We start from the raw sequence: 13,654 nt of genomic DNA, 5'->3' as shown, positions 1-13,654 counted from the left end.
CACCAAACAACATCATCCAACCTGGTAGACACCATTTTGGATAACGCATATACCCGACTGCTGTATCGCAATGACTACTACTGAAAATGAGCATAATCTACTATATAATTGTCTAAGGGTCACTTCCGTCTGTCTGTCACGGATATTCATTGGTCACGGCCTCTGTCTGTCATGGAAATCCAAGTCGCTGATTGGTCGTGGCAAAACGCCCACGACCATTGCCACGACCAATCAGCAACGAGCACAGTCCAGAAGAAAAAGGCCACTCCTTCCTCCCGCAGTCAGTGCCCGGCGCCCGCATACTCCCCTCCAGCCACCGCTAACACAGGGTTAATGCCGGCGGTAACGGACCACGTTATGCCGCGGGTAACACACTCCGTAACCGCTGCTATTAACCCTGTGTGTCCCCAACTTTTTACTATTGATGCTGCCTATGCGGCATCAATAGTAAAAAAATGTAATGTTAAAAATAATAAAAAAAACAAAAAACCTGCTATTCTCACCCTCCATAGTCCGCCGTGCCGCACGCGCCTGCCGCCATCTTCCGTTCACGGCGATGCATTGCAAAATTACCCAGAAGACTTAGCGGTCTCGCGAGACCGCTAAGTCATCTGGGTAATTTCACAATGCATCCTTGGAACGGAAGATGGCGGCAGCCGTGCGTATCGCCAGAGCTTCGGTGGATCCCAGGGGGTGAGTATATAACTATTTTTTATTTTAATTATTTTTTTAACAGGGAAATGGTGCCCACACTGCTGTATACTACGTGGGCTGTGTTAGATACCGCGTGGCTGCTATATACTACATAGGCAGTGTTATATACTATGTGGGCTGTGTTATGTACTGCATGGGCTGTGCTATATATTACGTGGCCACTGTTATATACTGCGTGGGCAATGTTATATACTACGTGGCTGCTATATACTGCGTGGGCTGTGCTATATATTACGTGGCCAGTGTTATATACTGCGTGGCCTGTGTTACATACTGCGTGGCTGCTATATACTGTGTGGGCTGTGCTATATATTACATGGCCAGTGTTCTATACTACGTTGCCTGTGTTATATACTGCGTGGCTGCTATATATTGCGTGGGCTGTGCTATATACTGCGTGGCCTGTGTTATATACTACGTTGCCTGTGTTATATACTGCGTGGCCACTGTTATATATTGCGTGGCCTGTATTAATGCATCGGGTATTCTACAATATGTATGTATATAGAAGCCACATAGTATATAGCACAGGCCATGTAGTATTTGTCTGCTATATACTACATGGCTCCTATATACTACGTGGCCTGTGCTATATACTATGTGGCTGCTGTATACATACATAAATACATATTCTAGAATACCCGATGCGTTAGAATCGGGCCACCATCTAGTTTTCTACATCTTGGGTTTTTCACCCAAAATAGTAAAACTATATATCACAACAGTGTATAAAATAACACATAGTAATCGTCATGTGACATGTGGTCAAGCAGAGGATTTCCCTGTCCTGAAGGGGTTATGCACAATTAAGTGACAAAATCTCACAGCTCCCCCACGTCAACACATCTGCCAGGAACTCGAAGAACTGGACTTTGTCAAGTGCCACCACACGAAGCTTTCCTTGGTACAATATGGAGTACCGAATAGCAAGAGCTTTGAGACATTTCTTGATATCAAGAAATTTTGCAAGTTTCTTTTGCAGTTCCGCTGAGAAGTCTGGTCTGGATAAAGACTTTATTGCCATCTATTGTTAAGGAATGATGATCTCTGGCTTTGCCAAGTATAGTGTCTCTGGCCCTGAAGTGAAGCAGTTTTATAAGCACTGGCCTAGGTATGGCGCCTGGTGGACTGGGAACTCTATGGACCCTTTCAATAGCAAAAAAAATGGCGATAAACTTGCTTTGACATTTATCTAGAAGCCACATTTCAAAGAAGGATACCGGATTTCACCCCTCCTGCCTTCTCTAGAACACCCACCAAGCGGATAATACTGAGACGGGACCTATTTTCCAAATCGTCCGTCTTGCTGATTAGTAAGCTCACATCATAAGATGCTCTTTTTAACTCCTTAAGTATGAGTGAAAGTTGATCGTCCACTGTGCTTCTGTTTTCAACCTCTCTTTCAGATACACCATTCATTTCCTGCCTAAAAGGGATTCATGTCCTCTCTCAAGTTTTTCACATGTATAGCAAGAGAATTAAGAGTCTTATTAGCCATAATGGCAGATAATGCCCCTTTCGAAGTGCGTAGGTTAAAGCACATGCCTCCTTCCCAGCACCTATAGCATAAGATGACAGATTGCCATTTGACTCTCCCAGGAAAACAGGCCCAGAGCTGGAAGCCATAGCTCCACTTTCTCCTTCCTTGAAATCTCAGACTGTTGATACTTCGATCTCCTCTATGTAATTGGAGGTTGTGTATGGTGGGAACAAGGGACTGTTTGCATACATGCCCAGCTTGAGCGTGGCAGACCTCGCTATTCTCTCCCTTGCTGGAGCACGGGCTCAAGAAGCCATAGTGGAAAGGCCCCAAATTGTCCCCAAAAGGTGGAGTATCCCTTTAAAAAGACAAAAAACAATGAATATTTTAAGCAGAACCAAAGGCCATTCCATAAGTGTCTGGTAGGTAAGAGATAGGCCATTTCCTGTAACTATACAGCCACTGATGTCTGTGGAGCATCAAGTAATCAGTGGACGTACCAAAGAAAATAGTTTGAACTGCAGTAGTGGGGCATCTGCAACACATCTGGAGATGTCTGTTCCCATATTTACTGATATTCATCTGGTATATGGTGCTCTGCATTGGAACATCCACATGTAAAATCAATGTTCAAAAAGGCAAAAATGCCGCACTCGCCACGCTGGCTGTGATTTTTCAAAGTCCTTTATTTCACCTTTGTGGCATCGACAATGAAATGGACGTGTAGTTCAAAGAGGCATGCGGGAAGAGAAGAAGTGGACTACGGCCGTTTCGCGTGTGATCGCTTCAACGCATCCAGGTGAGTAATTACGAGAGGTCATTTCCTTTTTAAGGCAGTGGGATGAACAAACAATATATTCACGTGATTTGAATATTTATTTTGCACTGGGTCAGGTGCATTAATGTTTGCAGGTATGGAAACAGTGCAAAATCCCCCACAAGGTCGTAACCATAATAAAAGGTTATAAAAACAATAAGCACAATGGATCTTAAAGACGAATGCACAAGGTCCATTAGGCTTCAATGGTAGAACGGATTTATCAGTTTTCCTCTGAGATTCTTATATTTACATGGCAGTCTGTAATTACTAAATGTATGATGCACTTTATTCACGTGATTTGAATATTATAGTTTCCTTAAAAAGTAAATGACCTCACGTAATTACTCACCTGGACCCGTTGAAGCGAACACACGCGAAACGGCCGTAGTCCACTTCTTCTCTCCCCGCATGCCTCTTTGAACTACACGCCCATTTCATTGTCGATGCCAGAAAAGGTGAAATAAAGGACTTTGAAAAATCACAGCCAACGTGGCGAATGCGGCATTTTTTCCTTTTTGAACAGTAATCAGTGAACTCCAGTTCTCCTGATTGATTAGGCACCCAATAGCAGAACCCACACCTATCTCATCTATGGGTATGCAGTGAATGCCACAAATGGAATTGTCCTTTTAAATTAATAGATTTCCTACTTTCCAAAATATTAAAGCCAACCATGTAATGTGAAAAGGGGGTCCACCACATCTGCAAAAAGCAACAGATAATATTACAGGATCAAAAGGTAACATGCTGTTAACAATTACTTTGCAGCAGATAGCGGGGTGATAGTTAGGATTTTATCAATATGCACTAAATTATTAAAGGGGTTTTACACTTCAGAATTAGAAAGTGTATGATTTAAAGGGGTGTTCCCATCTCCAAGGTCCTATGCCAATATGGAGTAGGTGTGATAATATTAGCATATACCTTCAACTAGGAATGTTATTTAGTTCTTATGTTTTGCTATGTCTCTTTCCTCACGTCCAGGCATTACGGGACCTTAGGTGTCTATGGTTATGACCACTAGTAACTGGCCAACTAACTGTCACTATATCAGTGGTTGTAACTCACGCTGCTGTGTCCAGAATCACCACCATGGATCATCTGCTGTGTGTCCATAGATGATTTCATGACTGTATAGATCTCTGACATTATCATTAAGCAGGAGAATGAAAAAAAAGAATAGAACATGTAGATATGGCATAAAAGTGTATGGACACGGACAGACCTTATTATACAACAGCTCTTCTATACACTGCTCATGTAGAATGAATGAACTTAAAGGCAACTTACTTAAAACAAATGATAAATTATCCTCAGGATAGGAGATACCTTACTGATCAATGGGGGTCCAATTGCTGGGACAGGTACCCATCAGCTGAACGGGGAATTGATATCCTCCAACAGGGCACTTTTATCCCTACTCCAAAATGGCACAGCAGGCTGGATGTAAGACCACGGCTTCATTCATTCCCTGGATGCCAGAAAAAGCAGTGATCAGTGTGGACACAACCACAGAGAATGAATGAGGCAGTGATCGAGTGTCAGCACTGCTAGATCATTCCAAAGGGAATGATCAGTGCAGGTCAGACCCCCACCAATCAACAAGGTAAGTTATTGTATTCACTGCACAAACCTTGTAAAGGAAACTAACCTATAGCAAGCACACAGCATCACTACAGCTACATTGTGTGCAGAATTATTAGGCAAGTTGTATTTTGATCACATGATACTTTTTATAAATGTTGTCCTACTCCAAGCTGTTCAGGCTTGAGAGCCAACTACCAATTAAGTAAATCAGGTGATGTGCATCTCTGTAATGAGGAGGGGTGTTGTCTAATGACATCAAAACCCTATATAAGGTGTGCTTTATTATTAGGCAACTTCCTTTCCTTTGGCAAAATGGGTCAGAAGAGAGATTTGACAAGCTCTGAAAAGTCCAAAATAGTGGGATATCTTGCAGAGGGATGCAGCAGTCTTGAAATTGTCAAACATTTGAAGCGTGATCACCAAACAATCAAGCATTTCATGTCAAAAAGGCGCAAAATAACTGCCCATGATCTGAGGAAAATCAAGCGTGAAGCTGCCAAAATGTCATTTGCCACCAGTTTTGCCATATTTCAGAGCTGCAACGTTACTGGAGTAACAAAAAGCACAAGGTGTGCGATACTCAGGTACATGACCAAGGTAAGGAAGGCTGAAAAACGACCACCTTTGAACAAGAAACATAAGATAAAATGTCGACTGGGCCAAGAAATATCTTAAGACTGACTTTTTAAAGGTTTTATGGACTGATGAAATGAGAGTGACTCTTGATGGGCCAGATGGATGGGCCAGAGGCTGGATCAGTAAAGGGCAGAGAGCTCCACTCCGACTCAGATGCCAGCAAGGTGGAGATGGGGTACTGGTATGGGCTGGTATCATCTAAGATGAACTTGTGGGACCTTTTCGGGTTGAGGATGGAGTGAAGCTCAACTCCCAGACCTACTGCCAGTTTCTGGAAGACAACTTCTTCAAGCAGTGGTACAGGAAGAAGTCGGTATCGTTCAAGAAAAACATGATTTTCATGCAGGACAATGCTCCATCACATGCCTCCAATCTACTCCACAGGTGGCTGGCCAGTAAAGGTCTCAAAGAAGAAAAAATAATGACATGGCCCCCTTGTTCACCTGATCTGAACCCCATAGAGAACCTGTGGTCCCTCATAAAATGTGAGATCTACATGGAGGGAAAACAGTCCACCTCTCGGAACAGTGTCTGGGAGGCTGTGGTGGCTGCTGCACGCAATGTTCATCGTAAACAGATCAAGAAACTGACAGAATCTATGGATAGAAGGCTGTTGAGTGTCATCATAAAGAAAGGTGGCTATATCAGTCACTAATTTTGGGGGGGGTTTTGTTTTTGCATGTCAGAAATGTTTATTTCTAAATGTTGTGCAGTTATATTGGTTTACCTGGTGAAAATAAACAAGTGAGATGGGGATATATTTGGTTTTTATTAAATTGCCTAATAATTCTGCACAGTAATAGTTACCTACACAAACAGATATCCTCCTAAGATAACCAAATCTAAAAAAAAAACACCAACTTCCAAAAATATCAAGCTTTGATATTTATGAGTCTTTTGGGTTGATTGAGAACATAGTTGTTGATCAATAATAAAAATAATCCTCTAAAATACAACTTGCCTAATAATTCCGCGCAAAAAAAAAGGGAAGAAGCCAGCACTGCTTATGGTCAGAACGCAATAACTGAAGTGCAATTGCACATAAATTCTAACTGTATTTCAAATATGAGACATTTAGCAAACAATTGATCAATTCTTTGAGCTACCCCGCCACTTCACGGCAATCTCATAATGGGGCAGTCCTAATCTTCATATTTTATTTACGTTGTGCCATTATGGCTTCCTGAATGTATAAAAAAAAAAAAAAAAAAAAAAGGACCACATTAAATGCGAACTGTACCTGGAGCATTTTCAGAATCACTCCCTTGGTGCCAGGAAAGGCAAGCGCAGGTAAAGGCCGATCAGGTCCAGTGCGGACATTTCAGATCTGGCTTCCACACTGCCAAACCCGCACCAAAGATGAAGGGTGAGACAGGCTGAGACACAGGTGCACAATTAACTTGAGCCTGAGGCGGGGCAGGGCTGCTGTGTGTGTGCACAGCAGCCTATCAATCACAGTGAACACAGAAAGAATGGCGCACATAACCCAGCGTGCGCGGCAACAGTGGTGGTCAGCCACATACCAATGCAAAGCAAAAAAAAAGGGAAGAAGCCAGCACTGCTTATGGTCAGAACGCAATAACTGAAGTGCAATTGCACATAAATTCTAACTGTATTTCAAATATGAGACATTTAGCAAACAATTGCGTTGCCGTGCACGCTGGGTTATGTGCGCCATTCTTTCTGTGTTCACTGTGATTGATAGGCTGCTGTGCACACACACAGCAGCCCTGCCCCGCCTCAGGCTCTAGTTAATTGTGCACCTGTGTCTCAGCCTGTCTCACCCTTCATCTTTGGTGCGGGTTTGGCAGTGTGGAAGCCAGATCTGAAATGTCCGCACTGGACCTGATCGGCCTTTACCTGCGCTTGCCTTTCCTGGCACCAAGGGAGTGATTCTGAAAATGCTCCAGGTACAGTTAGCATTTAATGTGGTCCTTTTTTTTTTTTTTTTTTTTTATACTCTTTATACATTCAGGAGGCAATAATGGCACAACGTAAATAAAATACGAAGATTAGGACTGCCCCATTATGAGATTGCCGTGAAGTGGCGGGGTAGCTCAAAGAATTGATCAATTGTTTGCTAAATGTCTCATATTTGAAATACAGTTAGAATTTATGTGCAATTGCACTTCAGTTATTGCGTTCTGACCATAAGCAGTGCTGGCTTCTTCCCTCTTTTTTGCTAATAATTCCGCACACAGTGTATACCATGTGCGACAGGATTTCTACATCACTGATTTGTCAACCATGAAGTTCTATGTAAGGGAAAACGAAATGTCAGTGACAACGATCAGTGTAATGAAGTGCTGACGAGCTGGGCATGTTCTTTACCTCTGTGTTCCGCATGTAACTTTATACGCTGGTTATAAAGGTTTTTTTCTGTTAAATGCTGGATCTCCAACAAGCCTTGGACAATCTCAAAGACGGTGCCATCAATAAGTGCCAGGGCCAAATCACTGAGCGTGGTGTAAGACAAGCGCTGCTGAAAAGAGCTGCAAGAGAGATTATTCAGTGTAAGAAGACAGAACATTCTAAGAGCGGTAGAAGCCGCTACTAATATCTTAGACCACCACTACAAAGCAGAAGATCTGGAGCTTGAAGGCATTTTCAGATATGTTGAATTTTAAGGCCACTACGTTCCAGTTGGTGCTATGGCCTCTTCATAGTTTACCAGGCACAGGTACTAAGGTTTCGGCAAACTCATTCCATGATACCAGGCACAGCTGCTGCCAAGAGTACATGTGCCTGGCAACCTATGAAGGGGAATTAGCACTCCCCGGACCACTGCAGACCCTGCAACATGCTGATCTGTGGTGGGTCTGGGCTCAGATTCCCAATGATGTTATTAATGGCCGATTCTAAATACAGGCCATGTATAAAGTCTTAGAAAACCCTTAACCATCTCTTCTAACTACATCTTACCTCACAAGAAGCTTAAGATTGCTGCTCTGTACCTATGCCACGCTTTACATTGCAGCTCTGCTTATCCATATATCCAATAGATAATAATAATCCAGTGACTTTTTAATGCACCAATAATTCCAGGAAAAGGGACATCTTAAAAAAGGTTGTCAGTAAATCAAATGAGAGAAAAAAAAAGTCCAATGAAAATAAACTGTCCACCACAATGCAACCTTTAGATGCACATAAAGTGGATCTGCATTAAAATAACTTAACTTTTTGGGTTATAAGGACTGACCCAATTAGAGAACAAGCGCTCCTTAATGGAAGCCTGACAGACCCCATTACAAATCAATGGGGTCTGCCATTTGACAGATCCATCCTTGGTTTGAGTTCTGGTATTCTGATCCAATAAATTCCATTATGTTAACCCATCCCTATTCTCATAATAAAAGGATGAAATCGCTGATTAATGGATGTAGTTGATCTTCCCTCCAGTGTTATTACATTATAGCCTCACATGCTGAGCAAGGACTGCTCTGTCCCATCAGCCTTTGGTACCTTCATGTGCGCTCCACGGGGTTAAGTGGGAGAGCCGTGGCCAGGCACAGCCGACAGATCCACTAGAATTTATGTCACAAAGTGAGCGAATATTATTGCAGAAATGTCCTCGACTAGAGAACCTCAATGACTGAGGCATCTCACACAGTGGACTCTGATCTAGACTGGGGTACGAATTTACAGTCTTGGTGAATCAGCCCTTTATAGTTTACCTCCAGTTACAGAATACAATTATTAAAGTGGAGGAGCACAATATTCCTTTTCTAAGCCTCTTCCACCCCCAATTTTGCCCTCATTACCAGCCCAGACTGGCGGTGGTCCATTATGTTTGTGTTCGGTGCTGGAGACGGCGCACACCATGGCCGACAGCACAGGCGGGATTGGAAGTGACTAAGGAGAAGTGTATTAGTGCAGGCTCCCGCACGGCCCCCACTGTGCTGTATATACAGCCACACATCTGCGGAAAGCTCAGTTCCATCTGTTTCAGCTAATCACTGGAGCAGGTAGATTGTTATCCAGTGACTCTTAGCAATGGATCCTTAAAAATGGATAGCAAACTTAAGTGAAAAATGTATCTTCTGATTTACAAGGATCCCCACAGACTTCAATGGCCGCGTCTGAGCTGCAAAACGAAAGAGAATAGGACCTGCTGTGAGTCTCACGGGAAGACGGCATACCGCCATCGAAACGCGGTGGGGATATTTTACTACCAATAAAGGCCTGCACCTTTCCATTAGATTTGCCCTTTTCTATTTCCACCTTAGCGTTTCTTAAAGACCGCGTTATTCTTTTTCTTCATAGAAACGGAGACACTGATCAATTAAACTCTTTGTGTTTATGTGCCGTTGGACGAAAAGAAACAAAAAACAGAAGGACTAGGACGTGTCACAGGAGTGTGTGAACATTGGTTAAATAGTACTGTATTTCTCTAGTGATGAGTGAACGTGCTTGAATAAGGTGTTATCTGAGCATGCTCGGGTGCTGAGTGACTCCGGCGTGCTTGAAACATATGATTCGACAGGCGACCCCCGCACGCGCTGCGGCTGTCTCACAGACGGGCGATCCCCGCACGCTCTGCGGCTGTCTCACAGACGGGCGATCCCCGCACGCTCTGCGGCTGTCTCACAGACGGGCGATCCCCGCACGCGCTGCGGCTGTCTCACAGACGGGCGATCCCCGCACGCGCTGCGGCTGTCTCACAGACGGGCGATCCCCGCACGCTCTGCGGCTGTCTCACAGACGGGCGATCCCCGCACGCTCTGCGGCTGTCTCACAGACGGGCGATCCCCGCACGCGCTGCGGCTGTCTCACAGACGGGCGATCCCCGCACGCTCTGCGGCTGTCTCACAGACGGGCGATCCCCGCACGCTCTGCGGCTGTCTCACAGACGGGCGATCCCCGCACGCTCTGCGGCTGTCTCACAGACGGGCGATCCCCGCACGCTCTGCGGCTGTCTCACAGACGGGCGATCCCCGCACGCTCTGCGGCTGTCTCACAGACGGGCGACCCCCGCACGCGCTGCGGCTGTCTCACAGACGGGCGATCCCCGCACGCGCTGCGGCTGTCTCACAGACGGGCGATCCCCGCACGCTCTGTGGCTGTCTCACAGACGGGCGATCCCCGCACGCTCTGCGGCTCTCACAGACGGGCGATCCCCGCACGCTCTGCGGCTGTCTCACAGACGGGCGATCCCCGCACGCTCTGCGGCTGTCTCACAGACGGGCGACCCCCGAACGCGCTGCGGCTGTCTCACAGACGGGCGATCCCCGCACGCGCTGCGGCTGTCTCACAGACGGGCGACCCCCGCACGCTCTGCGGCTGTCTCACAGACGGGCGATCCCCGCACGCTCTGCGGCTGTCTCACAGACGGGCGATCCCCGCACGCTCTGCGGCTGTCTCACAGACGGGCGATCCCCGCACGCTCTGCGGCTGTCTCACAGACGGGCGATCCCCGCACGCTCTGCGGCTGTCTCACAGACGGGCGATCCCCGCACGCTCTGCGGCTGTCTCACAGACGGGCGACCCCCGCACGCTCTGCGGCTGTCTCACAGACGGGCGACCCCCGCACGCTCTGCGGCTGTCTCACAGACGGGCGACCCCCGCACGCTCTGCGGCTGTCTCACAGACGGGCGATCCCCGCACGCTCTGCGGCTGTCTCACAGACGGGCGATCCCCGCACGCTCTGCGGCTGTCTCACAGACGGGCGATCCCCGCACGCTCTGCGGCTGTCTCACAGACGGGCGATCCCCGCACGCGCTGCGGCTGTCTCACAGACGGGCGATCCCCGCACGCTCTGCGGCTGTCTCACAGACGGGCGACCCCCGCACGCTCTGCGGCTGTCTCACAGACGGGCGACCCCCGCACGCTCTGCGGCTGTCTCACAGACGGGCGATCCCTGCATGTTTTGTTGCTGTCTAACATCCACCAGACATGCAGCCTCGGGGGTCTCGAACACATTATTCCAGCACGCTGAAGCCACTTGGTTAGCACCTGAGCATGCTGAGATAACACCTTATCCAAGTATGCACACTGGACCACCAACATGCACAGGGATCCCACCCTGGGACGAGTCGGTGGTCTTGTAGAGTGGCTGCACACGGAGTCTGTAGGAGTATGGTACAGGGCACAGTCTGCATGTGTGGGTGAGGACAATCTGTACAGCGTTCTAGAATATGCCGGCGATATACAAGTGTGTGCTAAATGGGAAGCCACTGACGACCTGTGTGCGATGTGTGGGGCTGAAGGACGCTATGTAGGGGCAAGAGCCGGCCAGGAGGGGCGCTATCCCCATGTGCTTCTTACAATGAGGCAGTGCGGTACGCGAGTTAGCCATGCAGCGGCCGCTATGTTTGTACCTTGGTAAATCTTTGACGAGACTCTGCAGCTCGGACAGGAGGTAATAGTGCCGCTCCTGCTGCTGCGTTATGTCGCTCGGCTCCCCGTACGTGCCCAGGTAACCGGCCATAGTGGAGCAGCTGCCAGCCTGAAAGAAGATAAGGTCATGTGACACTGCCGAGCAGTCACGTGCGTGTTTGAGCCGCGTGATCCGGAAGTAGAATTACCTCACTCTTCCAGTTCCGGTGCTGCGCTCTCGAGATGCGTGTACTTCACACATTGGGGTTTCTCCTGTGAGTGTGAGGCTTCTGCTCCCAGCGGCTCACTACTGAGGGGAATAGGAGGGAGCAGCGGGTGATAATAACAATAATAATTTTTATTTATATAGTGCCAACATATTCCGCAGCACTTTACAATTAAGCGAAGACATGTACAGACAATAAATTCAGTACAAGTTAAGACAATTTAAAGGGAACCTGTCACCCCGTTTTTTCAGATTGAGATATAAATACTGTTAAATAGGGCCTGCGCTGTGCGTTACTATAGTGTATGTAGTGTACCCTGATTCCCCACCTATGCTGAGAAATACATTACCAAAGTTGCCGTTTTCGCCTGTCAATCAGGCTGGTCTGGTCAGGTGGGCGTGTTCACAGCGCTCTTTTCTTCCCCAGCTTTCCGTTGGTGGCGTAGTGGTGTGCGCATGTCCAAGGTCCGAATTCCCTGCGCCCACGTGAAGATACAGCGCGCGATCTGCGCTATTACCCCCTGTCATTGGTGGGGGCAGCCATCTTCCTGGGGCCGCGCGTGCGCAGATGGAGTGCTCTGCTGCACGGGGCTTCAGGAAAATGGCCGCGGGATGCCGCGCGTGCGCACAAGAGATCGCGGCGGCCATTTTCCCAAAGCCGAGATGCAAATTCCCAAAGCCAAGGCAAACAGGATCATGGGGTGCATTAAAAGAGGTCTGGATACACATGATGAGAGCATTATACTGCCTCTGTACAAATCCCTAGTTAGACCGCACATGGAGTACTGTGTCCAGTTTTGGGCACCGGTGCTCAGGAAGGATATAATGGAACTAGAGAGAGTACAAAGGAGGGCAACAAAATTAATAAAGGGGATGGGAGAACTACAATACCCAGATAGATTAGCGAAATTAGGATTATTTAGTCTAGAAAAAAGACGACTGAGGGGCGATCTAATAACCATGTATAAGTATATAAGGGGACAATACAAATATCTCGCTGAGGATCTGTTTATACCAAGGAAGGTGACGGGCACAAGGGGGCATTCTTTGCGTCTGGAGGAGAGAAGGTTTTTCCACCAACATAGAAGAGGATTCTTTACTGTTAGGGCAGTGAGAATCTGGAATTGCTTGCCTGAGGAGGTGGTGATGGCGAACTCAGTCGAGGGGTTCAAGAGAGGCCTGGATGTCTTCCTGGAGCAGAACAATATTGTATCATACAATTATTAGGTTCTGTAGAAGGACGTAGATCTGGGGATTTATTATGATGGAATATAGGCTGAACTGGATGGACAAATGTCTTTTTTCGGCCTTACTAACTATGTTACTATGTTACTATGTAGATGGCAGCCCGATTCTAAAGAATCGGGAGTCTAGAATCCATATATACTTTATTTATTCAAATGTAAAAATAATACAATTAATAAATAATAGTAACAAAGAACAAAAAATGGCTGCACTCACCAGCTCTTGACAATTCTTGTTATTTAAGGTACAGTTACACAGGATCCATGAACATGCTTATGAGGGGAGGGATGAAAGACATCAGACGACAACTTTGCGTGTTGTGGCAAATGCCACAACAACGGTTCTTTGCTTAAGAACAATGTCAGGTAGTAGGAAAATAGCCAGTTAATAATAGGCAATAGTTCTTTGCAGGAATGCAGATATTAATAAATAGGCAGTTTATATTGCAGAGAAATTGCTGGGCAATAATGGACAATGTCCTTATGTGGCAAATAATAGAGCAATATACCCAATGTGGCAAAGAAGAGGTTAATAAACGGCAGTCTCTCAGTATAACAGTCAGTGAATAATAGGCAGTATATGGAGAAAACACCAAACAAAAGTTCAAAATTGGTGTGAAAATGTCACTGAA

The 13,654-nt window shown here is 46.5% G+C and overlaps 1 protein-coding gene across 1 annotated transcript in view; it reads right to left on the bottom strand.

The window, feature by feature from the left end:
- Window positions 1–11,735, bottom strand: part of DGCR6 (DiGeorge syndrome critical region gene 6) — a 59,114-nt gene extending 47,379 nt beyond the window's left edge. Inside the window, exons 1-2 of the mRNA XM_069758549.1 lie at window positions 11,555–11,735; window positions 7,569–7,729 (exon numbers count right to left, since the gene is read on the bottom strand). Of these exons, the coding sequence (XP_069614650.1) occupies window positions 7,569–7,729; window positions 11,555–11,664 (271 nt within the window). The 5' untranslated portion in view covers window positions 11,665–11,735. The remainder of the gene's footprint in view (window positions 1–7,568; window positions 7,730–11,554) is intronic.
- Window positions 11,736–13,654: the final 1,919 nt, after the last annotated feature.

The sequence above is a fragment of the Ranitomeya imitator genome, chromosome 1 (genome assembly GCF_032444005.1).
Source record: "Ranitomeya imitator isolate aRanImi1 chromosome 1, aRanImi1.pri, whole genome shotgun sequence".
Classification (NCBI taxonomy): domain Eukaryota; kingdom Metazoa; phylum Chordata; class Amphibia; order Anura; family Dendrobatidae; genus Ranitomeya; species Ranitomeya imitator.
Note: the sequence above shows the minus strand (reverse complement) of the source record. Positions and strands in the feature narration are given on the sequence as shown.